The 23,700-nt window shown below is 31.2% G+C and overlaps 1 protein-coding gene across 2 annotated transcripts; it reads left to right on the top strand.

The window, feature by feature from the left end:
- Positions 1–202: 202 nt before the first annotated feature.
- On the top strand, positions 203–22,098 carry LOC142222142 (uncharacterized). Of its 2 annotated transcripts, XM_075292108.1 has the most exons (5): positions 203–1,408; positions 8,157–8,607; positions 13,590–13,917; positions 18,667–18,840; positions 20,356–22,098. In XM_075292108.1, exons 1-5 carry the CDS (start codon positions 730–732, stop codon positions 21,589–21,591), a joined length of 2,868 nt encoding a protein of 955 aa, XP_075148223.1. In that variant the 5' UTR covers positions 203–729; the 3' UTR covers positions 21,592–22,098. The 2 variants fall into 2 exon arrangements, with proteins under 2 accessions (XP_075148223.1, XP_075148224.1); XM_075292109.1 differs by lacking the exon at positions 18,667–18,840 and having other exon boundaries at positions 406–1,408.
- Positions 22,099–23,700: the final 1,602 nt, after the last annotated feature.

A 23,700-nucleotide genomic window follows, 5' to 3' on the forward strand; every position in this document is an offset into this window, starting at 1 on the left:
GGGGAAGAAACGATTTTTTTTGCGTGTGGTTTATTAATATCTTTAACTAGCTTGTCGCCACAACAATAAATTAAAGAAACAAAAAAAAAAAAAAAAAACAAAGAATAATTATGTTAAGTTATTAACTATTATCTATAAATATGAACATTACATTCGCAGCTATAAAATGTACTTAGCTGGTCAAATGATTATTTCAACAAACACTTCTCAAATGCTCCTAGAACATGCAGAACACAATTGTTTTGAGTGATTTGTTTTTGTGAAAACATATTTGCAATAAAGTTACTATTCGTCAATAAAACAACAAATTAATGACAACCGAATAGCCAGCGAAGAGCAAAAAAAAAAACACATAGCATTATTAACACATTAACAAATAAACAAAAAAAAAACGAGAAATAAAATAATGTTGTATTGTAGAAAACATTGTGTTTCTCTATTTTATCGATAAGAGTTCTCTTAGTGTGTCATGTCCAAGGAAGTTAGAGTAGTGCCATAGCCAACGATATTCCATAGAGCATTTATAAATAATCAAAATTCAGTTATAGAACGTTGACGATCGTAGACACAACACAATGAACGGGACAAACAAAACGAATTGAGTGTGTGAGCGTGGTTATCAATCCTTTGTGAACAAAATAAATTCAAAGTAATTTTGCGTAGCAAAAATTATGTTCCTTGCGAAAATTTTAAACGTAACCGGCATATTAAATTCTTGGATAAATCATAATGCAAAATTTCAAATATAAACCCCTTAAACATAACGATGAAGATGATGTCGATGAAGATGATAATCTTTTTGAATCACAAAATAATGCCGCCGGGCATGAAGATCAAATTCGTTTTCATTGGTCCTTTAAATTATTAATTGTTATATTTTTAATAACACAAGTGATTTATATATCATACGACAGTGATTATCAATTAATTGAAAAAAATTCAAATGGCACAAAGCTTTTGAAAATTTGTGATAATGGCACATGCTTGAATTCCACAAGCCCAGAGGAAAGTGCGGAGGAAAATTATGACATGTATTTGAGTGAAGCACCCGATATGGAGGCCAATGAGATTTATGATATTTCCCATGAAACATCGGAAATAGGAAATCCATATACAGTGAACCCAATTAATAATAACTTTATATCATCGTCGACAATAAACCAGTATTCAACCACCAATCGAGATTTAATTGCAACAATCAAAAGTTTAAAAAAATTTTCGGAAGATCCATCATCGTCATCATCATCAACATCACCACGAACATCTTCCACAGCATCTATGACGACTTCTACTACTGCCAGCGATTCAGCTATTGTTTCAATTACTTCAGTGAATAATTCAAATAGAACAATAGCTAGCGGCACGAATTTGTCCACAATTAACCATGATGATTCAATGAAAGGCAATGGTAAGAAGGAATATAATCTGTATGATTAAATTCTTTTTAATGTAGATAATTAATATGTAGATAAATAATTAATATTTAATCGTTGATTTTGGAAGTGAATTAAGCTATATTCGGATTAAGAGATACACTCAAACAAAAAAAAATTGATTCGAATCCACAGATTTTGATCTCTGCACAGAAACAAACTTCACGAAAATTTTTCCAATTAAAATCTTAATTGAGTTTTAAAAAATATTCAATTAAAAATTTAATTGATTTAACAAAGTTTTTAATTGAAACAAAAATCAATCACAATAATTAATAGTATCAATTATTTTTTTAATTGGATCAATTAATATTTTAATTGACTGCCAATTAATTTTTAAATTGATACTATCATTTTCTGTGATTGAAGACATTTCAATTAAAAAATTAATTGGATCAATTAATTTCGTGATTGAATCAGAATTTTTTTTGTGTCTGTGCAAAGATAAAGATTTGTTTCCAAAAATGATGGTTGATGGATTATCCAGTGCAAAAGGCAGAGTTTTGTTGCGAGCATTAATGGGGTGCTATGAATATGGGCTCCATGAAAATTAGCCTGAAAACATAAATGACGTTGGACCCCAAAAAATTATATTGGAAAACAACAACGTCAAAATTTCATATTTTTGGGGTCCATGTGCATTATGAAAAAAACTTCAAATATTATTAAAATTAAAAAATTTTAATATTTTGAGGTGGAAAAATTGGAGTTAAAAATTTTTTAAATGTCTTTATATGAAAATTATGAACCCAATTTAAGTAAACTTCACCTATTTTAGTAAATTGTTAACACATTGGGTATTTCAATTACCATTTTAGAGCGAGATGATGCGAATTTAATACCGGACATATTTTCATTGTCGATTTTTAAGTGCAAATGCCAATTATGACGAGTATTTATGAAAAAAGTGGGGTGTGCATTATGAAAATAAACCCAAATATTTCAAATGAAAATTAACCCCAATCTCGTTTTCATGTGGGCCTTTTATTTTGCTTTCTGCGAAAGTAGGCTCTTTTTCCGTATACACAACAAACAAATTGTTTCTGATTCAATCACGAAATTAATCGATCCAATTAATTTTTTAATTGAAATGTCTTCAATCACAAAAATTATAGTATCAATCACAGTTTTAATTGGGCATAAAAAATACTTGATTAAAAAATTAATTGATTTCATGAGGAAATTTCAATTAATTTTTGAATCGATTCCATTAAAAATTTAATTGATATTGATTGCAAAATACATTAACTTTTCTAATTAAAAACATAACTTTTTATTTTCAAGTACTTTCTTAACTGACTTTGGGTTTTTAGTTTGATTAAAAGATTGATTGTTTGAAATAAGTTTTTAATTAGAAATTTAGAAATTCCCATCACTTTTTTAACTGACTTTCGGTCATTTTCATGTAGCTCAGTTAGGATTTAACTGCCAGTTAACAGAAAGTAAATTGCAAATATCTTTTTTCCGGTTAACTTTAACTGAAAAATTTTCAGCAGTTAAATTTCTAACTGGCATGTGGAACATATAGGCAAGATGACAGATATGTCCATAGTATGGTTTAAAAGTTCGTTAGCTAACGGAGCACTAACGGAGCTTCATGAAAATGGGGGTTAGTCTTTCGAGTTTTACTAATTGTATCAATTAATTTTTTATATAAAAATTTAAAAACTTTCAATCATTGACTTAGTTAACCTGATATTTCTATCTTGATTAAAAACTTAATTGTATCCATTAATTTATTAATTACAAAAAAATTTTCAACTTCAATCAACTTTTTAATTGGAAATATTTTGGTGATATTTTTTCTTTGTAGCATTTTATTTATCCAAAATAAAGTGAGCCCACCATGAAAGAAAATATATGCTTATTTTAGAAAAATGTAACCAAAATATTTTACTAATTGCAACATGATACAAATAACTTAATAATTTTCGTAAAATTGAAGAAAATGCTAATACATTTTCTTCAATTTTAAAATAATTTTGTTGAAGGAAAATTTTGGAGTTAAAAATTTTTAAAATGCCTCTAGCGCTATATGAAGTTCAAGCCAGACACAATTAAAGAACCATTTACTCATTTGGGAAACTTGTGAACGCAATTTAATTTAAATTCACCTATTTTAGTAAATTGTGAACCTTTTTCCAATTTATTAAAAATGTGTACTTCATTTGTATAAAACTTATTTTCTAATTTTTAGTTCACATCAAAAAAAAAAAAAATAATTAAAATAAGAACAATTTCCTCACATTTGTGCAAAATTGAAATAAAATTAACTAATTTCCATGAACTAAAATAATGTCGTCAAAGTCATTACATGCTACATAAAAAGCTCTGCGGTATTTTGGCTCATCCTCAGCAAAGCACCGTCTTAACATGTGTTTTATAGGGCCAACCTTACTGTCTAAAATGCCTAAAGCGCAAAAGTCCAACGGATTAAGATCATGGTTGCCACAGTTGGTAGACAAAATTTTCTATAAAAATAAAATTTTGACAAAAGTTTTTTTAGAAATAAAGTTTGACAAAATTTTCTAGGAAATAAAATTTTGACAAAATTTTCCAAGAAAATAAAATTTTAATAAAATTTTCTAACGAAATAAAATTTTCTAAAGAAATAAAATTTTAATAAAATTTTCTAAAGAAATTAAATCTTGCCAAATTTCTAAAGAAATAAAATTTTGACAAATTTTTATAAAGAAATAAATTTTTCTGAAGAAATACAAGTTTTCAATAGAAACAAAATTTTGACAAAATTTTCTATAGAAATAAAATTTTGATAAAATTTTCAATACACAAAATTTTGACAATATTTTATAAATTCAATGTTTTTAAAATAAAACACTTTCGAAGAAAAATATTTTATTGTAGATTTGTGGGTAAATGTTCTTAAAATTTTGGTAGATTATTTTTTGCACTAGTGGCAACCGTGATTAAGATTCGTACATTTTGGTGGACATTGTGCGGTAGAAATCAAGCGAGGAACCTCCTTTTTAAGTCATTCTTTGTTGACGCGAGCAGAGTGCGTGTACTACGAACGTTTTCCAAACGTTTTATTTTGCGTGTGCATTTCACTCCTCACTTCCTCATCTCATATAACACACTCAAGGGAGAGTTTTCTTTTCTTAGAAACGAAATTTTATACAAGCAATGTTTTCTTATGACGCTAAAAAATTGTCTTTCAAAGGAAATTACATTTTTGAATCGCTTATCGTAATTTGCTCCAAACGAAAATACTCTATAAGAAAAGGGTATTTCGTTTGTCGAAAATTTGGTTCCGGAGGAAAGTATTTTTTCTTGCAGAAACACTTAAAACAGTTGACTTGTATCTAAAGGTTTGAACGATTCCGTGCCAAAAAGCCAGTTATTTTCATATAAACACAGAAAAAAGCCCATTGCTAAACTCATGCTAAAATTAACTTATTATTATTGCAAAAAAAATAACATTTTGGAAAAATGTTCTATAGAAATAAAATTTTCACAAAATTTTTTATAGAAATAACATGTTGACAAAATATTCTAAAGAAATAAAATTTTGAGAAAATTTTCTATAGAAATAAAATTTTGAGAAAATGTTCTATAGAAATACAATATGTTGATATACACACAGAAAAAAATCCGTTGTTAAACTCATGCTAAAATTAACTTATTATTACAAAAAAAAAAAATAATTTTTTTAGGTTATTTTTAATTTTTTTTTTTTTATAGAAATTTTCCCCATCCTGATGATTTTTTTTATTCCAAGTATATCTCAGGAATTTTATGAACCAAATAATTAAAAAATTGAAATTATAAAAACATCTTTGCTACACTAAAACAAGAGTTTTCTTTTCTTAGGAACGAGGATTAGGACAAACAACTTTTTCTTATGACACGAAATAATTTGCTCTAAAAAGAAATAAAAATGATTAGAGCCAATTTTTGCTACGCCCAGTGTTGCCAGTATTTTTCTGGCTCTTGTTCCCAAATTTTGATGTTTTCGTCCCCAAAAATCCCCAATTTAAACTTAAATTCCTAACAAAAATCCCCAATACTTTTTAGACATTTTTTTTGAAAAAATAAAGCGAACGGCTCTACTGTAGAGAATCAATAATACTTAAAAAATTAAAATTTTGTCAAGTCCAGTCTGCAATAAGATCAAGATTTCGATCCACAACACCACTGACTGATGATCGTCTTCCAAATGCTAGAGATATGAAAATGGTTTTCACCATAGTAAATTGATATCTCACCATAGTAAAAAGTTTCGGTTTCGAACAGGCCCTAAATATTCAAGTAGTAAAATTGGGTAGTAACACCTTGCCAAAATTGATAGAATTCTACCAGAAATGGTAGATTTGTATTGTTTGGTAGACTGCTAAAATTTTTGATGTTTTGGTAGAGTTTGCAAAGAGGTACTTCATAAATTTTCTATTTCTATAGAAAATTTTTTCAGAAGTGTACTTCATAAATTTTCTATAGAAATAGAAAATTTATGAAGTACCTCTTTGCAAACTCTACCAAAACATCAAAAATTTTAGCAGTCTACCAAACAATACAAATCTACCATTTCTGGTAGAATTCTATCAATTTTGAAAAAAAAAACTTCTGACAAAATGTTCTATATAAAAATAAAATTTTGACAAATTTTTCTATAGAAATAAAATTTTGACAAAATTTTATATAGAAATAACATTTTGGCAAAATTTTCTATAGAAATACAATTTTGAGAAAAATGTTCTATAGAAATAAAATTTTGAGAAATTTTTTTATAGAAATAAAATTCTGAGAAAATGTTCTATAGAAATAAAATTTTAATAGAAATAAAATTTAACAAAATTTTCTATAGAAACAAAATTATGACAAAATATTCTATAGAAATAAAATTTTGAGAAAATTTTCTATATGAATAAAATTTTTAGAAAATTTTCTATAGAAATAAAATTTGGACAAAATTTTCTATAGAAATAAAATTTTGACAGAATTTTCTATAGAAATAAAATTTTGACAAATATTTCTACAGAAATAAAAATTGGCCAAAATTTTCTATAGAAATAAAATTTGGGTAAAATTTTCTATGGAAATAATATGTTGACAAAATTTTCTATAGAAATAAATTTTGGACAAAATTTTCCACAGAAATAAAATTTTGACAAAATTTTCGATAAACAATTTCTTGACAAAATTTTCATAAAAATAAAATTTTGACACAATTTTCTATAGAAATAAAATTTTGACAAATTTTTCTATAGAAATAAAATTTTAACAAAAATTTTTATAAAAAAATTTTTTCTATAGAAATAAAATTTTGACAAAATATTCTATATATATAAAATTTTGACAAAATTATTTATATGGACATAAAATGTTGACAAAATTGTCTATAGAAATAAAATTTTTACAAAATTTTCCACAGAAATAAAATTTTGACAAAATTTTCGATAAAAAATTTCTTGACAAAATTTTCATAGAAATAAAATTTTGACAAAATTTTCTATAGAAATAAAATTTTGACAAAATATTCTATATAATATATATATATATATATATATATATATATATATATATATATATATATATATATATATATATATATATATATATATATATATATATATATATATATATATATATATATATATATATATATATATATATATATATATATATATATATATATATATATATATAAAATTTTGACAAAACTATTCATATAGAAATAAAATTTTGAGAAATTTTTCTATATAGAAATAAAATTTTGAGAAATTTTTCTACATAGAAATAAAATTTTGAGAATTTTTTCTACATAGAAATAAAATTTTGACAAAACCTTCTATGGAAACAAAATTTTGGCAAAATTTTCCACAGATATAAAATTTTGAGAAAATTTTCTATAGAAATAAAATTATGATAAAATGTTCTATAGAAATAAAATTTTGACAAAATTTTCTTCATAGAAATAAAATTTTGACCAAATTTTCTATGGAAATAATATTTCTATAGAAATAAAATTTTGAAAAAAAAATGTTCTATAGAAATAAAATTTGAAAAAATTTTTTATAGAAATAAAATTCTGAGAAAATGATCTATAGAAATAAAATTTTAATAGAAATACAATTTAACAAAATTTTCTATAGAAATACAATTATGACAAAATATTCTATAGAAATGAAATTTTGACAAAATTTTCTATAGAAATAAAATTTTGACAACATTTTTTAATGAAATAAAATTTTGACAAAATTTTTTAAAGAAATAAAATTTTGACAATACATTCTATAGAAATAAAATTTCCTATAGAAATAAAATTTTGTTAAAAATGAATAAATAAATTTCTCGAAAAAAGTCCCCACAAAATTCCCAAATTTATGGAAATTCCCCACCAAAATCCCCAATACTGGTAACACTGGCTACGCTTGTAATAAATCGGGTTTATTAGCTCTAAAAGAAACATTTCGTTTGTCTAAATGAAAAATGTAATTTTGGATGGTAACCATGTAACGTGTTTGCTGCTTACAAACAAACTCGGAAAGCATGTGAGGAAACAACATTTTTGCTACAAACATGTTGTATGGTCACCATGCAAAAATAACATTTTGCATTTGAAATCTGTTTGAGGTGATCTTTAATTTTTAATGCTTCATTAATTCTGCACAGAAATGACTTATAGCCATTTCAAAATCAACCATTTAGCTAATTAACTCCGATTGAAAAAAAAAAACTAATAATAATAATCCCACGATTTTCAAGATTCAACAATGAGCATCACGCTATTGTCCAATGCTTCAACATCGTCATCGCCATTAACATCCATAGCCAACAACCACATTAGTGGCACGCAAAACCCTCCTCTATCATTGACAGGCCCATCTAATGCTACAAAGCCTAAATATAAAGAGGGAGTGCAACGTCAATTTTACATTAACACTTCACGTTGCCATATACCCTATGTCAATCCCTTTACACCGGAGGCTCGGAAAATGTTTAAGCCATCGCATTCGACCGGTTGCACCAAGGACAAGGCCATTATTAGCATGCGTTTCGATGATCTCAACAGGGAATATGTTCTACACATCAACTACACAGTGGCTATGACATTCATAAAAAATGCCACCAAAGAAACTATTATGGATGATTTACACTGCTGTTATCGGCAAATAGAACGGGCTGGAAGTGGAGGTTCCGCTGATAATAAATTTCAGTAAGTTTTATTATTTATACATATTTATCTAATATTTGATTTGAGTGTTTCAAGTATGTACGTATGTATAATGAAAGTACTTAAATTTTCGAAATGAAGATTATCATCCACCATGTTCCGGTAATCTCTCAATCGCAAGTTGCTAAAATTTTAATTTAGCGTCATCCATAGCTAAATCGTTAAATTTAACAAGTATATACAGCAGTAAGTTCGGCCGGGCCGAATCTTAAATACCCACCACCATGAATCAAATATTGTAGTTTCCTTTGAAATTTCAGGAGGGTTTGAGAGAATATCTGTCTCTCAAGCAGAGCAGATCAAATAGTACACTTCCCGAAGATAAATTTAAAGAGTTTACCTATGAAGACTATATCAGATTCCGGATTTAAAGGGTGATACGGTCAAAATTTGGTCAAGGGAAAACGCGTGTAAATCGGTGAAATCGTTTATTTAAAAAATCAAGTTAAATTTCTTTTTCAAGTTCAATTAGTATAAAATTCAGGAAAAATATTTAGTTAGGCTTTCGCTTTCCCAAATCCGAATTGCCGGGCCTCACGCTTGACACCTGCCATCAGATTTTGTACAGCCACCTTGTCCACCTTCTTCGGCACAGAAAGCCAGTTTGCCTTCAACTGCTGCTCGTCCTTAGCAGTTTTTTTGGTCTTCTTTAGGTTCCGCTTGACAATAGCCCAGTATTTCTCAATTGGGCGGAGCTCTGGCGTGTTGGGAGGGTTCTTGTCCTTGGGAACCACCTGCACGTTGTTGGCGGCGTATCACTCGATGGCCTTTTTACCGTAATGGCAAGATGCCAAATCCGGCCAAAACAGTACGGAACAACGGTGTTTCTTCAGGAGAGGCAGCAGACGTTTATTCAAACACTCTTTCACGTAAATTTCTTGGTTGACAGTCCCGGAAGCTATGAAAATGCTGCTTTTCAAGCCACAGGTACAGATGGCTTGCCAAACCAGATATTTCTTTGCGAACTTTGACAGTTTTATGTGCTTGAAAATATCTGGTACCTTTCCCTTCCTTTTGCCGTATAAAACTCCTGTCCCGGAAGCTGCTTGTAGTCGGCTTTGACGTAGGTTTGGCCGTCGTATTTTTTTATTATCGCGATTTGGAGTCACTACCTTCTTGTAAGTCGATAGTCCGGCTCGTTTTGTGGCTTGATGCACGGTTGTAGACGATACACATAGCTTATTTGCGGCATCTCGGAGAGAGAGGTTAGGGTTTCGCTTGAAACTACCGGCAACTCTCTTTGTCGTCTCAGCGCCTTACGGTTTTCGATTTCCCCCCGATCCAGACTTCCTGGCTGTCGACAAACGTCCCCCAAACACTTTAATTACATTTGTAACGGTTGATTTGGCAACTTTTAGCGATTTTGCCAGCTTTGCGTGCGAGTAGCTCGGATTTTCGCGATGCGCGAGCAAAATTTTGATACGCTGCTCTTCTTGCTTGGACGGCATTTTGACAACTGAAGAGTGAATTCCAACATCAAAATAGGAGCAACATTCTACACACACACACACACACACCTTCAAAATGAGGGGTGTTCAGGTTTTTTAATTTGAAAGAAATACGTCAAGTTTATATTGACCAAATTTTGACCGTATCACCCTTTATAAGAACCATTTTTGTTTGAGTTTTACAGGGATCATTAACATCTCTTGTAAGTGTGCAAGAAAATGATGAAATAACGCCTTGATTTGAATCTAAAATCTGTAGATTTTCACCCCCATTATTACGAGAAGTAAACTCTGGAAATTTTACTTTCAGTTTCAAGCAGTTTTCATGATCAGTGCGGCTTCTATACCCTCAAGAAGTGAAATCGGTCTATTTGGAGGCCTTACCAAATTGGCCGATAAAAACTAAATCCGATACACGTTTTTGTGAGTCTAAAATGCCAGTATATTTCCAATTTCAGGCAAATCGGATAGAAACTACGGTTTCGAGAAATCCAAGGAGTTAAATCGGGAGATCGGTCATACGGTGGCTATACTAAAACATGGACAGATACTCAACGTTTTCGGCGCACCTCTTTATTGTCCTAAAATACTTCTAGATTTCAAATTTCAGGCAAATTGGATAAAAACTACGGTTTCTAGAATCACAAACAATAAAATCATTTCTTGCACACCTATTTATAGTCCTGCAAAACCTCCAGATTTTCAATTTCAGGAAAATTGGACAACTACTACAATTCAACAAACCCAAAAAGTAAAATCGGAAGATCGGTCTATATGGGGGCTATACTAAAACATTGACCGATACTCATCATTTTCGGCGCACCTCTTTGTGATCGTAAAAGACCTCTAGATTTCTCATTTCAGGCAAATTGTATAAAAACTTCTAGAAGCCCAAGAAGTAAAATCGGGAGATCGTTCTATATGGGAGCTATACCAAAAAAATGGCCCGATACTCACAATTTTCGGCACACGTCTTTATGGTTCCAAAATAACTCTAGATTTCCAATTTCAGGCAAATTGGATAAAAATTACGGATTCTAGAAGCCCAAGAAGTAAAATCGGGAGATCGGTCTATATGGGGACTATACCAAAACATGGACCGATACTCACCATTTTCGGCACACTTTTTATAGTCCTCAAATACCTCTAGATTTCCAATTTCAGGCAAATTGGATAAAAACTACGGATTCTAGAAGCCCAAGACCCAAAATCGGGAGGTCGGTTTATATGGGGACTATATCAAAACCTGGACCGATATAGCCCATCTTCGAACTTGACCTGCCTGCGGACAAAAGATGATTTTGTGATTTTTTCAGCACGATTGCTTCATTATTGAAGACTGTAGCGTGATTATAACAGATAGGACATGGTTATACCGTCTTAGAATTTCTCCCTGATCAAGAATATATATACTTTATATAGTCGGAAATCGATATTTCGATATGTTAAAAACGGAATGACAAACTTATTATATTAAAATATGACAAACTTATATTAAAATTAATTCGAGCTTTATGGACAAAGTAGATTAGAAACTTGAACAGTAGAACCATTGAAAAGAAAACGCCAGATACAAATCTATACACGCCTAAATACGCCTGAACTGAAACATGTGTAGTATAGGCCTGTTTAGATTGATCAAGTTCCTTAATCTACTTTGTCCATAAAGCTCGAATAATAATTAATTGTAAATTAAGATTTGACAAAATTTTATATAAAAATAAAATTTTTTATAAAAAAATAAAAATTTTCCATAAAAATAAAATTTTGAAATTTCTATAAAAATAACATTTTGACAAATTTTTCTATAGAAATAAAATTTTGACAAAATAAGATTTTTTGTTTGATAGCTTTTGGTAAAATTTGCTCCAAATTTTGGCAGATTATTTTTGGCTCGATTGGGAACCGTAGTGGTAGATCAATATGAAGTTGCACCATCTTCATCATTTCTATATTTATGAAAAAAATCAGTCTGGTCGCTGATGAGTGGGCAACTTTTAAACCGGCAATTTCGTTCCCATCCAGGTAAAAATATCCCCCATTTAGGGAAAAATCCCTCATTTACGGAAAAATCCCCGATCTGAATACTGGCAACATTGACAATAGGGGCTAGTACTATATCGGTCCTGGGATTGATGCATTTTTCTTAAGTATGATATTTGTTCTATCGACTTCTAATTGTTTACAAGTCGCAAAGAACATTGACATCTGAATTCAGAGGAAAGTTATTCGTGATGTTGGGCTGGAACCATTATTACAATTATTGTAAAACAGATTTTTTATACTAAACCGATTGCGAAAAAATACCAAAAATTATAGCAGTTCCCCACCAAAACCCAAAGTTCCCAAATCAAAAATTTCGTTCACATCCACGAAAAAATATCCCCAATACTGGAAACAAAGACAGCAAGGGCTAGTACTGTACCCGGTCCTGGGATTGATCCATTTCCTTTGGGTGTGAAATTTGTTCCATCGACTGCTTAATTGTTTAAAAGTCTAAAAGACGGGAAATGTATCATCCACAGGGCCGATACAGGACTAGTCCCTGGTGTGTATGGACAAGTCCCAGTTCTGGTCAAAACGTATGTAGGGGACCGATCACTTTAACATGGGTTTGTCATTGACGGGGTAAATTTGCACTTTAGGACACGTCTTGGACTCATTCAAAAGGACACGTCCTGGGACAATTTAGTAGGACCATCTCATAGACAGGTACTCATGAACCAGTCAAGGACAAACTATTTGGAATCTGTTTCCTGTTTGGCATGAATCACATCAGAAGTGAAAAACTTTCGAACTATGTTGAACAATAGGTTATTTTGATAATCGTATTTCACTAAATGTAGAATACGATTAATTTCAAGCGAGTATGGAAATCAATAAATTATGACAATAAACTATGACTATTTAAAAATTGCGAGAAATTGGAGCACCGGTACCAGTCCTGTGATATGTCTGTCAGTGGCAATTTGCACCTATTTCCCGTAGGGAGTTATTCGTGGTATTTGGCTGGAAAATCGCAACCGATAAAAAACCATTGTGTACCGCACTATAAATCGTTTTAATGATACCGGTAGCGTTGCCAAACTCAGGTCACTGATGGCCGCTCATAAATTGTTTTCAAAAAACGAGACAAAGCACGTGTTTCTCATGAAATCATTTCTTCTCATAAAAACAAAAATGCGCTAAAATTTAAGGAAAAATTATTGGCGCCAAATCATCATATGAACAACGCTTACTATTTTTGAGAAGTGTACGAAAAACTTTGTTTAAGTCAACATTGAACTTATTTGCACGGTAATTGAAATTTATACCCACGCTTAGTTCTTAAATTTTTAGAGTAAATTTCATTCGGCTGGGAAACATTTCCTACAAAAAAAAAATAAAATAAAATATTAATAACATAAGACAATTTAGCATCACTTGCATAACGGATATTTTTTTCTGTGACTTTACATTTTTCTTATGATTTAAAATGTTGAATTAATATAATATATCATCTTTCTTTTTCTCCAGTTTATTACCCTGTACAAATTTTCATCAAGATTTTATTGTGCCGACACACATTAAAGGTATAATTGTGGATTGTACATCGAAATTAATGGGAAATAAACTCATACAGCAGGATGCATTCACATTTATACAAGTTAAGAGGACAAACGATGCGGCATCGAATATGAAACAAAATTTAACCGATACTAATAGTTCAAAGACAAAACGAAAATTGGGTATACTTTTGATTGGAATTGATTCTTTGTCTCGCATTAATTTTCGAAGGACTATGCCTGAAACAGCCAAATATATGGAAAGTCGTGGATGGTACGAATTGAGGGGATACAATAAGGTAAGAAAATAGACTTTTAGTAAATAGACTACAAAAAATATTTACGTGATATTAAAGATTATGCAACCTAAATTTTAGGATGCGCATTTTATAAAAAATATTGACATTTTAATTAAAACAACGTTTATAATCTTCACTTCAAAAATTTTTTCATTAAATTTGGGACAAAAATTTTGTAAATTTGCGTCTCTCCGTTAAAGTCGCATGTATTTGAAATAAGGAAAATTTTCCTTAAAATAAGAAACACATTTTTTATCTAAAGAAATCGTCCTTAAATTAACTGAAATATTGAATCTTTAGAGTCAAGATAAGGACGCTTCAAATATAGGCCAAGACTTATTTTGAGGATTTAGCATCTTTGGTTTAAAGTTTTTTTGGAATTAAGAAAACATTTTTTTATATACCCCGAAAAGAGAATGAAAATTCTATAAATGAGATCTGTATCCTAATTTCAATTTTATTGATCCTAGAATTAAAGCCAGGTAGGTCGCTAAAAAGATTTTATATTAAAGAAGCCGCATCTTTGGGTCGAATTCAATACCAAAATTAAGGGGAGGTCAAAATCATTGGATCCAAAAGTAAACATTTTTTTCAGTGTATATATTGTTCGTCTCCATGTTTGATGAAAAGTCGATGAAAATTCCCTCTCTGATAGTAAGACGAGTATTTACGGCCGAATTTTATGTACGCAGAAAAAAATATGTTTTGTCTTCAATCACGCAATTAATTGATCCAATTAATTTTTAATTGAAATGTTTTCACTTATGGAAATGATAGTGGCAATAACCAGAGTCGAATAAAAAACAAGTAAGGAAAGTCTAAAGTCGGGCGGGGCCGACTATATTATACCCTGCACCACTTTGTAGATCTAAATTTTCGATACCATATCACATCCGTCAAATGTGTTGGGTGCTATATATAAAGTTTTGTCCCAAATACATACATTTAAATATCACTCGATTTGGACAGAATTTGATAGACTTTTACAAAATCTATAGACTCAAAATTTAAGATGGCTAATGCACTAGGGTGGAACACAATTTTACAAAAAAAATATATGGGAAACATTTAAATCTGAAGCAATTTTAAGGAAACTTCGCAAAAGTTTATTTATGATTTATCGCTCGATATATATGTATTAGAAGTTTAGGAAAATTAGAGTCATTTTTACAACTTTTCAACTAAGCAGTGGCGATTTAACAAGGAAAATGTTGGTATTTTTACCATTTTTGTCGAAATCAGAAAAACATATATATGGGAGCTATATCTAAATCTGAACCGATTTCAATCAAATTTGGCACACATGACTATATTACTAATTGTACTCCTAGTGCAAAATTTCAAACAAATTGGGCTTCTGCACGCAAAGAAAAAAAACGTTTGGAAAACGTGTACCGAAAACGTCTTTCTTTTGTTAGAGTTTTTTGAATTGCTTCGAAATTTTTAAACTTTTATCACCAAAAAAATTCGTTTGTTACAAAATTTTTATTTTTTCAATAAAAAAAGTTATTTTTGAAATAACAACACAGTCCATTTCGTTTATATCAAACACTATTCTTTTCTGACTTTAGGTCTTTAATAAGACACATTTTACAGTTCAAAATTTAATATAGTACAATGTAATGTTGAATATTTTTTCGGAATCTTCCGAATATATCTGGAATATATGTAAAAAAAAACGAAAGCAAAAAAAAAAAACTTTGGCCGAAGCAGGGATCGAACCCACGACCCTTGGCATGAGAGTCGGACGTAGCTACCACTGCTCCACGGTGCCAAACTAAATGTTTGTTTCTGTTAAATAAACTTTGTTTATTCGGTTCGTGGGCGCCGCAAGCTATGCTATATAAATATAACTTATATTGATATTTATTTATTGATGACCATAACAGGTACATAGCTCAGTGGTTAGTGTGTTGGCTTACAATGTGCATGGTCCGCGGTTCGATTCTCCGTCCAGGCGAAAGGTAAAAAAAAATTTAAAAAGTTATAAAATCGTATAATTTCTTCTACATTGTTGGTATTACAGGAAAAGGTGTTAAGAACTAAAAATCCTCGTGGATGTGAGAAAGATGTGAGGGACAATGCAATTAGCAAGAAAATAATGTTTTTTTTTTTTTTGAGCTAGTCTTTATGAAATTGTTTTTACATCCTGGAAAAGAATAAACGTTTATCACAAAAAGTATATACTTTTCTTCCAAATACACTTCCTTACAGCGAAAAGCAAATGAGAAACGAACTTTGTTTGTCTAAAATTTCGTTTGGGAGGAAAGAATTATTTTTTTGCGTGTGGGGCCATATCAGTCCATATCGGGCGGAAAATATATATGGAAGCTATATCTAAATCTGAACCGATTTCAATTAAATTTGGCACACATGACTATACTACCAATTGTACTCCTTGTGCAAAATTTCAAGCTAATCGGGATAAAACTCTGGCTTCTGGGTCCATATAAGTGCATATCGGGCGAAAGATATATATGGGAGCTATATCTAAATCTGAATCGATTTCAACCAAATTTTGCACACTTGACTATACGACTAAGTGTTATGTTTGTACAAAATTTCAAGCAAATCGGTATAAAACTCTGGCTGCTGGGTCCATATTAGTGCATATCGGGCGAAAGATATATATGGGAGCTATATCTAAATCTGAACCGATTTCTTCCAAAATCAATAGGGTTCTATTCTGACCCAAATTAGGAACATGTGCCAAATTTGAAGGCGATTGGACTGAAATTGCGACCTAGACTTTGATCACAAAAATGTATTCACAGACAGACGGACGGACGGACATGGTTATATCGACTCAGGGACGCACCCTGAGCATTATTGCCAAAGACTATCTCGTCTCCTTCTGGGTGTTACAAACATATGCACTAACTTATAATACCCTGTTCCACAGTGTGGCGCAGGGTATAATTAATTGATACAATTAATTTTTGTTTGAATTAAAAATTTTGTTGAACTAATTAAAATTTTAATTGAATATTTTTTAAAAATCAATTAAAATTTTAATTGAAATAATTTTGGTGATTTTTTTTTCTGTGTTACCTCCACCATGTATTGCGTACAAAGTTCTACTAAAGACTGTCAACCACAATCGCATTACTTGGATTGTGGTAACAATGGAAAATTATGGTTTTATTTTGTTAACATTGTCTTCTCTAAATTGCAAGTTAGTCCATATGGAGTCTATATTAGATAAAAAAGCGGATTAAATACCTATAGAAGCCTCTTTAGGGGAGCGTATAAATAATTTTGAACAGATCAGAGCCAATTTTCACATGGTAATTAGAGAGCCCGATTTCAACCGGATCGAATAAAATTTTCTTCTCCAAGAAGTTCTGGAGGTGAAATCTGGGGATCGTTTTATATGGGGGCTATATATAATTATGGGCCGATATGAACAAAGTTTTGCATGATTGTAATATTATCTGTTACTGACATCACGCACAAATTACAACTGGAGCGATTTCGGATCTTTTATGAGGCTTCGGAAATCAAATCTGGAGATCCGTTTATATGGGGCAATATATATTTATGTGTCGATATGGATCAATTTTTACTTGGATCCAAAGATTTTGACCTTATCTTAAGGATTTTGGTATTGATTCCGAGCCAAAGATGCGGCTTCTTTAAAATAAAGACATTTTTAGCGACCTATTTGGTCTTAAATCTAGGATCAATAAAATTAAAATTAGGATTCACGACCCAAAAAAAAGTTTACTTGGATCCAAAGATTTTGAACTTATCTTAAGGATTTTGGTATTGATTCCGAGCCAAAGAGGCGGCTTCTTTAAAATAAAGACATTTTTACCGACCTATCTGGCCTTAAATCTAGGATCAATAAAATACCTATAGAAGCCTCTTTAGGGGAGCGTATAAATAATTTTGAACAGATCAGAGCCAATTTTCACATGGTAATTAGAGAGCCCGATTTCAACCGGATCGAATAAAATTTTCTTCTCCAAGAAGTTCTGGAGGTGAAATCTGGGGATCGTTTTATATGGGGGCTATATATAATTATGGGCCGATATGAACAAAGTTTTGCATGATTGTAATATTATCTGTTACTGACATCACGCACAAATTACAACTGGAGCGATTTCGGATCTTTTATGAGGCTTCGGAAATCAAATCTGGAGATCCGTTTATATGGGGCAATATATATGTATGTGTCGATATGGATCAATTTTTACTTGGATCCAAAGATTTTGACCTTATCTTAAGGATTTTGGTATTGATTCCGAGCCAAAGATGCGGCTTCTTTAAAATAAAGACATTTTTAGCGACCTATTTGGTCTTAAATCTAGGATCAATAAAATTAAAATTAAGATTCACGACCCAAAAAAAAGTTTACTTGGATCCAAAGATTTTGAACTTATCTTAAGGATTTTGGTATTGATTCCGAGCCAAAGAGGCGGCTTCTTTAAAATAAAGACATTTTTACCGACCTATCTGGCCTTAAATCTAGGATCAATAAAATTAAAATTAGGATTCAGATCTCATTTATCGCATTTTCCTTAGTTCAAAGACATGCGTCTTTAAAGGAGGGACGCAAATTTACAAAATGAAAATTTAATTTTTTAAATTTAATGAAAAAAATTTTTGAAGTAAAGGTTATAAACTTTGTTTTAATTAAAATGTCATTATTTTAAAGAAATTTGTCCTTAATATTTTGTAAATTGCGCATCCTAAAATTTAGGTTGCATAATCTTTAATATCACGTAAATATTTTTTTCATTGTAGATATACCACATATTGTTATATGTTAAAAATACGATTAAAATGTTTCGATTCCTGGTACTCAGGAAATATCTAAATTTTCAAAGTTCAGCAACCGAACTAAATGAAACATTTGTTAATTTTTTTATTCATAATGGATCACCTAGACAGAATGGTGCCACATCATATTTTGTTGAGGTATGTATGCCATCAAATATGAATAGTTTTTTTCACATATTTTATTAGCGAACAAATGTGGTAGTTTTTTATGTGGTAGGTTTTTATTGCTCTAAACTTTTTCATATCTGAGTGTAATTCAAACATGTTTAAGGTAATCAAATTCCTTCTCTGGGTGTAACCGTTTTTTTTACAAAAAAACAAACGATTTTTGGTTTATACGAACATCTAAAAAAAGTGAAGTCGTGAAGTCTATACGTCTCTTCACAAAGTTCTACTTTAGGAATAAACATGTGACAAAATAGATGGAAATTTCACTGAAATACTGAAAACCGGTTAACTGATGATCAAATACCGAAAATGTCGAAAATTCTTGTCGCTATCCGATTTCGGTGTTTGTAAATCCGAATCCGGTTAACCGGTAACAGTTTTGGACACCCTAATACTTATCTCATTTAACGAAGTTTTAAATTTGATAGTAGGCACAGTAATTAATTAATTAATTGATACTATTAATTTGTGTGATTGATTTTTATTTCAATTGAAAAATTTGTTGGATCAATTAAATATGAATATTTTTTAAACTCAATTAAGATTTTAATTGGAAAAATGTTCGTACAAATGTTTTCTGTGTTCTTTCAGCGTGACACACATTTTTCCATCCATCATCAGTATAGATCTGCCTGGAGTAGTTAGCATTATAATGGAGAAAGTATTTACAACTGATCGCCTTACAATTCCGTACTACGTGCTACGAGGGCGGTTCGGAAACTTCTTAGCCTATCAATGAAAGAGAATAGTTAGTTTTTCAAAATTATTTTTATTTTTCAATATAATCTCCTGAAACTTCAATACACTTAGTCCAATGCTTTTCTAGCAATTATATCCCTTGATTAAAATAGTTTTACTCAAGGTCTTCAAAATAGTGGTTTACAATGTAATTGCATCTTCATTTGAGGTAAAACGCTTGCCAGCAAGGAATTTTTTAGATTTGGGAACAAGTAAAAGTCACTGGGAGATAAATCAGGAGAATAAGGTGGGTGGTCAAACAACTGGTACTTTAATTCGTTGATTTTAGCCATTGTTAAAACACTCTTGTGCCCTGGTGCGTTGTCTTTATGAACAATTATTTTTTTGTGTTGTAAGCCAGGACGTTTTTTTCGAATTTGTACATTTAATTGGTCCAAAAGGTTGCAATAGTACTCTGAATTTATTGTCTTACCTTTTTGCAGATAGTCAATCAATAAAATACCTTTGAAGTCCCAAAAAACCGTTGCCATAACCTTACCAGCCGATTGAATTGTTTTTGCCTTCTTTGGGGCACTTCCTCCAGCTTCAGTCCATTGTTTGGATTGTTCTTTTGTTTCTGGAGTATAGTGTTAAATTTTGTTTCGATCTGGCAACTCATTCATATAGAAACAGGTGTTCAAAAAAACGCCCTCGTAATGTGAATATTGTTTCTAAAAATTAACGAGAATATTTCTCAGCTTATATAATTACATAATTTTGCTTTCTCTCCCTCTCTGCTTATTTCAGGTTGGCGATAATACATTTCCCAATTTACTGCCTCTTCTGACAGGACATACTGGTAAGACCGTAGTGAATAAATGTAATCCCAAATTTGCTGGAGGTTTGGATAAATGCACTTTCGTATGGGATAAACTGCACAAGCAGGGATTTGTAACAGCCTATGCTGAGGATACTCCAACTATTGCCACTTTTAATTATCTGAAGAAGGGGTTTCAAAAGGTTCCCACGGATTACTACTATCACCCTATCGCCTTGGCCATTGAGAAGACTATGAAGGTAACAAAGAAGTCAGGACTTAATTACTGTGTTGGACGTCATCAATCGGGAGAATATGTCTATGATTTTGCTGTGGAATTTGCCAAACGTTTTAAGAATCAATCACATTTTGGATTATTTTGGACAAATTCGTTTAGTCATAATGCCTATTATACGACAGCGACAATGGATACCAGAATGTTGGCATATCTAAAGGATTTGGAGGAAGAGGGTACAATGGAATCATCGGTGATATTCTTTTTTAGTGATCATGGCCGTAGATGGGGTCCTTTGTTAAAATTGGCCGAGGGCTTTTTGGAGGAAAGATTACCAATGTTTTTCATATCACTACCCAAATGGATAAAAAGCGAATATCCGGATTTAGTGAATAGCTTGGAGGTGAATCAAGGACGTTTGGTGACACCTTTCGATATATACATGACCCTTTTGGATTTGGGGTACCTAGTGGAACCTACCCTTAATGTTACAAGTGATGGCGATTGTGTCAAAGCTCAATCCATATTACGAATGATACCAGAAAATCGTACCTGTGATGATGCTTGTATTCCAGAAACCTGGTGTACCTGTATACCCTACATAACACAATCAACTAAGAGTGATGTGGTCAAAAACGTCACCCAATTGGTATTGGATGAAATGAACAACTATTTAGCAATGAAGAATATCTCCTCAATATGTAGTAAACTAACACTAAATGAAATAACCAGAGCAACGTTGCGAGATGTTGATGTTCCAGCCCATTCATTGCCCAATATAGCAACCTATAAAATTGAATTTTCCACAAAACCCAAGACGAAACCATTGAGCGAATTTAGTGCTACTATTGATTATGATACCCAGAAGAAGAAAATCATTGTGAATGTTGAGGATATTAGTCGCCAATCGATGTATGAGAAAACAGCCAAGTGTGTGAATGATAAACAGGCCAAAAAGTATTGCATCTGCAAGAACTCTTTGAAGTCTTAATGAGTCACCAGATGCGTATGGATGAAATAACCATTATAGTTTTATCACAAAAAAACAAAGAAATTTCGGAATGGCAATTATCAGTAGCCTTTGAATTCAATTAGCCATGCAGGCATGCGCTAATTATAAGGGATCTTGGCTATTCAATTCTATTCATCCTATGGATGATTTGAGAAGCTTATCCGAAGTATGATCTGTTCTCATACTCACAATTATGAACCACAAAAATTGTCTTACAACAATGTCACATTGTTATAATATGAATGCTCAGAGCTCCTGAATTCCGTTGTTGTATTCTTATGGAGATTTCTTAGAGTATATATTTTGTGTGCTCTATTACTGATGATAATGTCTCATGTTATCATTAGTATGTACCTGACTATGTTTCTTGTATGAGTTATTACAAATAATAAAGAGTGATATTTGTATTTTAGTTTTAATTACTTTTTTATTTAAATAATTTTTAAATAAAATCCGGATTATGAATCTATTTATTTTGAATAATAATGTGTGTGTGTTTTTAATTGAAATTTCATTTTGTTATAGGAAGGGAGTAAATGGTATCACGTCTGCCTTAAGGTGGGTATTAAGTTCGAGTTTAGTTGCTAAAATCAAAAGTAAATGTGCACAAACAGAATAAAATGATATCTCTTTGTTACAATGATCCAATACAACAATTGCACTGAAAAAAAATATTTACGTGATATTAAAGATTATGCAACCTAAATTTTAGGATGTGCAATTTACAAAATTTTAAGGACAAATTTATTTAAAATAACGACATTTTAATTAAAACAAAGTTTATAATCTATACTTCAAAAATTTTTTTCGTTAAATTTAGAACACAAATTTTGTAAATTTGCGTCCCTCCGTTTAAGACACATGTCTTTGAACTAAAGAAATTTTTTCTTAAAATAAAGAAACACATATTTGATTTAAAGAAATCGTCCTTAAATTAACTGAAATATTGAATCTTTAGATTTAAGATAAAAAAGCTTCAAATATAGGCTAAGACTTATTTTGAGGATTTTGCATCTTTGGTTTAAATTTTTTTTTGGAATTAAGACAACATTTTCGTCATCTGTCGTCCAATTGTTATGCTCTCTTGCAAATTTCATTCGCGCTTTTTGATTTTTTCGGACAATGCAGGTTTATTTTTTTTATAGCTGAAACATAACCAATGTTGTGGAGCGCTCGTCTTGTTGTCCATTTACTAACTTGCTTATTTTTTGGGCAACAGTAGTATTTTTCGGCATTACGGACTTGTTCTGCCTCATTTCTGCCTCATTTCTGCCATCATAAGGCGAGTGTCCGCTTCGGTCAACAGTTTTCGGCGGCCTCTGGTTTGCTCTTTGGGAGTAGTATTTCGTCTTTTTATACCCTTCACCACTACTGTGGTACAGGGTATAATAAGTTTGTGCATTTGTATGTAACGCCAAGAAGGAAAAGTCTGAGACCAATCGTTTAGTATACCGATCGTCTTAGAATTAAATTCTGAGTCGATTTAGCGATGTCCGTCTGTCTGTCTGTCCGTCTGTCTGTCTGTTGGTGTATTTTTGTGTGCAAAGTACAGCTCGCAGTTTTAGTCCGATTGTCCTAAAATTTGGTATAGGGTCCTGTTTCGGCTCAAAGACGATCCCTATTGATTTTGGAAAAAATCGGTTCAGATTTAGATATAGCTGCCATATATATTTTTCACCGATCTGGTCATGATTCGCGTGTATATCCACCGATCTTCCTCAAATTCCGTACATCCGAATATTTAATGAGTCTCGAAAAACTTGCAAAATATCAGCCAAATCGGTTCAGATTTAAATATAGCTCCCATATATAGCTTTCGCCTGATTTACACTCATTTGCCCACAGAGGCCAATTTTTTGCTCCGATTTAGTTGAAATTTTGCACAGGGAGTAGAATTAGCATTATAGCTATGCATGTCAAATTTGGTTGAAATCGGTTAAGATTTAGATATAGCTCCCATATATAGCTTTCGCCCGATTTACACTCAAATGACCACAGAGGCAAATTTTTTGCTCCGATTTAGTTGAAATTTTGCATAGGGAGTAGAATTAGCATTTTAGCTATGTGTGCCAAAATTGGTTGAAATCG

Source organism: Haematobia irritans, chromosome 1 (genome assembly GCF_050003625.1).
Source record: "Haematobia irritans isolate KBUSLIRL chromosome 1, ASM5000362v1, whole genome shotgun sequence".
NCBI lineage: Eukaryota > Metazoa > Arthropoda > Insecta > Diptera > Muscidae > Haematobia > Haematobia irritans.

What these genes read in the sequence shown, in the direction of transcription:
- LOC142222142 (XM_075292108.1), top strand. Translation starts at nt 730, where the DNA reads ATGCAAAATTTCAAATATAAACCCCTTAAACATAACGATGAAGATGAT. An exon ending in AATTGAGGGGATACAATAAG is followed by an intron (nt 13,918 to 18,666) that starts GTAAGAAAATAG and finishes TTTTCATTGTAG; the next exon opens with ATATACCACATATTGTTATA. An exon ending in CCACATCATATTTTGTTGAG is followed by an intron (nt 18,841 to 20,355) that starts GTATGTATGCCA and finishes TGCTTATTTCAG; the next exon opens with GTTGGCGATAATACATTTCC.